Source organism: Mesitornis unicolor, unplaced genomic scaffold, assembly GCF_000695765.1.
Source record: "Mesitornis unicolor isolate BGI_N332 unplaced genomic scaffold, ASM69576v1 scaffold43364, whole genome shotgun sequence".
NCBI lineage: Eukaryota > Metazoa > Chordata > Aves > Mesitornithiformes > Mesitornithidae > Mesitornis > Mesitornis unicolor.
This window is the reverse complement of record NW_010181566.1, coordinates 688-5,156: the sequence shown is the minus strand read 5'-3', so window position 1 is coordinate 5,156 and position 4,469 is coordinate 688. Positions and strand designations below refer to the sequence as shown.

The 4,469-nt window shown below is 50.2% G+C and overlaps 1 protein-coding gene across 1 annotated transcript in view; it reads right to left on the bottom strand.

Moving 5' to 3' along the window:
• Positions 1-3,191, bottom strand: part of LOC104539837 (beta-glucuronidase-like) — a gene marked incomplete at its 3' end in the record, with an annotated part of 7,335 nt that extends 4,144 nt beyond the window's left edge. The window contains 5 exon segments of the mRNA XM_010183463.1: positions 195-347; positions 1,133-1,320; positions 1,816-1,958; positions 2,393-2,574; positions 3,004-3,191. Coding sequence (XP_010181765.1) covers positions 195-347; positions 1,133-1,320; positions 1,816-1,958; positions 2,393-2,574; positions 3,004-3,174 — 837 coding nt within the window.
• Between the last annotated feature and the right edge of the window lie 1,278 nt (positions 3,192-4,469).

Here is a 4,469-nt window from a genome sequence, read left to right as displayed (position 1 = left end):
GATGACTATGGCAGGACTGGGCATGGTGTCCCCTTAATGCTGGTAAAAAGTTCACCCCAGCAGCTCCCAGCCTGGGAGAAGGGTGTGAAGAAACGGCCCCTTTGTGTGGAGAGAGGAGAAAAGAGCAGGCACTACCTCAGTGGCACAAAGCGAGGTGCCATTAGGTGCCCCCACCGCAGATGCCACACGCTTACGTCTGCATCTTCGTGCTTGTTGACACCATGGAAGTAGAAGGGCCTGCCGTTGATGAGGAACTGCGTGCTGGTGACGTGGACGGTGCGGATGCCAACCGGGAGCGTGTACACGTCCTCCAGCAATGCCCCGCTTGCCTCCGCCTGCATTTTCACCTGGATTTCCAAAAGGGAGATAGAAATGAAGTGATCCTTCACAAGGACGCTCCATCCTCCCACCCCGCTGTGTGTAAGGGCCATCCTGACAGCCTGTCCATCTCCCAGCGCTGTCTCAGCACACAGCCTGCTTCTTGCTGCTGCTTCAGCCACCTCTTGTGGTCCTCATGTACCTCCTCGGGCAAGGAGCAAGGTCTGACTGAACAGAAAATAGAAATCCAAGCTGGGGAAGTTGAAGGATGAAGAATGAAGCTGGATGACCCTCCTGGGGCTTGCTCACCCCAAGAGTTTCTTTTTCCCTTTACTCATCTGGGCCGCTTCATCCTCCCAGGCAAGGCAGCAATATCTCTTCTGCCCTGCACCCGATATCAGGCAATGACTGAAATGTCATCTGCTCACAAGAGCTGCAAACCTGCACCTCTGGAAACTCACAGCAGCTCATCTGGCCTCATTTCTGCATCCAAAAGTCACTACTTGGTCTTAACTCTCACAAAGTCTTCCAGGCTCGTGCTATGGATGCTGAACTCTTGTCTTGCAGAGTGGAAAGAAAGCTCATTGCATGGCAAATCACATGGAAGAGGTTAGCAGCCCGCTCCTCGGAGACTCTCAGCTTTTGCAATTTGTCTCAAATGGTCTTTTTGCGAGGGATGGCTCGGGCCCTAAATGTGAAGGGCAAGCATCTTGGAGTGAATATGAGAATGGGAGATGGGCCCATGTGGCAGTTCCTTAACGCTATCAGACAGTCAGAGGGAACACACACGAAAAGGAAGACATGTCACTGTTACCTCTAAGAAGTAGCGGTATCCAGGGTTCTCATGCATCAGGTAAGGCCACCAAAGATGTGGGTTCAGGACTTTTAGCTCTCCAGCTGGCCCATCGCCTGTAGCAACCACCTTCCCTTCTTGGTCACGTAAACTGAGGGACAAGGAGTAGAGTGTGCTGCCGACAACCGACACCTGATAGTGCACCATTGCTGGTTCAAAGGAAACAAAGGACAATCAGAGGCTGCCGCGAAAGGAAACCTGCACGCATCAAATGTTGGAGGGTTTTCGTGTGGAGCAGCATTGAAAAATAAGGGAGAAGTAGAACAGTGGCATGAATTGAATGTGAGAACCGAGACCTGTCTGTCTGGAGGTCCAGAAGTTTCCAGCAAGATTTGTATCACAAATCCTTAGAGATAATTCTGTTTTAAGTGGCAGGAAGACTGCCTCTACTGAGAAATTCTACTTCGAGAAACACCTGATCATCCTCTCAGTTAAACAGCAGTTTCTTGCAAGCATTTCTTTTTTCTTATTGCTTCTAAACTCTTTACTCTTGCAACTGCTGAGCTGGGCAACGGACCAGGTCGGGTTCAAGAGAAAGCCACTATGTAACAAATTCAACAGGATCTTTGCAGGATAGTTTCTCTGCTGTCCTTGTCACCTCCATTTGGAGCCCGAGACAGATGCTGTAATTGTTCTGGACCTACCAGCACTCTCTGATGCAGTAGTTGTCACGGTAATATCATCTATGTAGACAGATGGAGTGGTGTAAAGCACAACCGGGCGATGGATTCCAGCATAATTAAAGAAATCAAACCTGATGTTCTGTACAAAATAGTTCTTGGGATACCTGAGTGAGCAAGACAGGAGAAATGGCTACGTTATGTTTCATTACACAAGAACTGAAGGCAGCATGTGGATGCTAGGAATGTAAAGCAGTAATGTAAAAACAGATGCTAGCTGGTAAAATACTCTTTACAACAGGATGGATCTACTTCTCAGTGGTGCTACTGCTGCCACACTGGAGGGAAATACCAGGTAACAAACAGCTAATGCAAGGAACTGGTTTGATCCTTCAGCTGGTACTTGCAGTTCCCAGCTGAATTCAAGCTTCCTCATCACACAAAAGCTTAAACTCCTCCCTGCTCGACTGAGGAAACCTGGTATAAATACAACCCATGCTTGCATAAGAAGCTCAGAGGGTCTTACGAAGCAGCAGCTGGATAAATTCCCATCCTCTCAGCCCTGGGATAAGGTCGGGAGCACAGCGCTTCAGCAGCTCACCTGGTTTTGTCATCCATGTACTGAATGGACCCCGGCGGCAGAGTATGGGGTGTCAGGGTGTTGTTGAGTGCAACAGTGATGCGGCAGGGAATCCCTGGGCTGCCCTGGACGACGCTGCTTATATCGGCCTCAAAAGGGAGGTGGCCCCCTTCGTGCTCCACGACTTGGACTCCGTTGACCCACTGCAGGAAAAGACACCCATGAGCCCAAGGAGCAGAGGTTTTGTGGTAAGCGTAGCGGGGAGGAGTCCAGCAAAGGGCTCCCAGCTACACCAAACCTTGCTCTGGGCTCTTACTCCTGCAGGGATCCAGCTAGGATCCCTTCCTGTGCTGGGAGCCAGGTTTGGGTCATGTACAAGTGTTACTGGGAGACAGTTTGGGGCAGATTTGGTTGCAAGGAAATGTTTTAGCTAACAGTCCTGACACTGGAGGATCAGAGAAGAGAGGCCTGGGAAACGTGGGCATGTTTTTGGCTGGAGGAAAACAGCCAAGAGTTAAGAAAACAGCAAACTGGTATAAAATCTAGGCAGAGATGTGTTTGCTGAAGAAGCCACGGGACAGATTTTAGTGAAGCATTTTGGAAACACATGGATAAGTTTATGAGCCACCTACCACAATGGAGTAGTAGTGGGCGCTGCCGAAGCGGAGCACCACCCTGGTGTTGAGGTCATCCCGAAGCCAGCGCAGAGGCAGCAGCACCTCCTTCTCGTACCAAACCCAGCCGATGTAGTTCTCCAGGCTGGGGTCTTGAGTGATGTCATTGAAGCTGGCGGGCACTGGCATGTCGATCACAGGGCCCGTCTGGCAGGAAATTGCACAGAATGGGAAGAAACAGATTTAAAAAACACTTTTAAAACAGATTTTACTGTCTTGGCTGTCCAACCTGGACTACTAGAGGTGTCGCCTACCACTGAACCCCTTACAATCCCTTTACCTAGTGGAAATATTTGTTAAAACCTGTTTAGAAACTGCTGTGGTCTGCCACAGGTCCTGTACAAGGTACCAGACCCAGAAGTCTGTCTGTTCCTACAAGAACCTGCTCTGACCTTCTTCTCCTTGTGATTTATGCTAGAGTGTGCATTTATTAATGGCTGCAGTATTACAGAATCAGAGAAATCTCTCTAGGTTGAGAGAGGTTCTCCTGCCCCTCTACTCTGCCCTGGTGAGACCGCATCTGGAATATTGTGTTCAGTTCTGGCCCCTCAGTTCAAGAAGGACAGGAACTGCTGGAGAGAGTCCAGTGTAGGGCTACAAAGATGATCAAGGGAGTGGAGCATCTCCCTTCTGAGGAGCGGCTGAGGGAGCTGGGGCTCTTTAGTTTGCAGAAGAGGAGACTGAGGGGAGACCTCATTCATGTTTAGAAATATTTAAAGGGTGAGTGTCACGAGGATGGAGCCAGGCTCTTCTCGGTGACAAACAATGACAGGACAAGGGGTAACGGACACAAACTGGAACACAGGAGGTTCCACTGAAATTGGAGAAGAAACTTCTTCTCAGTGAGGGTGACAGAGCCCTGGCCCAGGCTGCCCAGAGAGGTTGTGGAGTCTCCTTCTCTGCAGACATTCAAAACCCGCCTGGACGCCTTCCTGTGTAACCTCATCTGGGTGTTCCTGCTCTGGCAGGGGGATTGGACTGGATGAGCTTTGGAGGTCCCTTCCAATCCCTAATGGTCTGGGATTCTGTGATTCTGTGAAATGAGAGAAAAAAAACTGCCCAGGCCATTATTTCAGCCTGAGAATTCCCAGTGACTGCAGTTTCTCCTGCACAGCTCTGCTGTTTGGCGCACAGTGGTGAGGTGTCGGTTCGCCGGTGCTGCTTGTCAGGCTGCGAGCTGTAGTAGAAGGGTGAGAGTCACAGATATTTTGGGCCAGACGCCATAGACTCCTTAGGATTACAACAGAGCGAATGCACTTGCTTATTTTTAATATAAGGATTCTAGGCAGGCAGCGTCGTCATTTACCATTGAGGTAATGGGATGCTGTTGCAAAAGAGCCATTGTATGAACGAGCGCTGCGGCAGCTTCCCCTTTCCTAAGGAAGTCTGGCCCCGGCGAGCGGAAAGGGGAAGGTGCGGTGGCC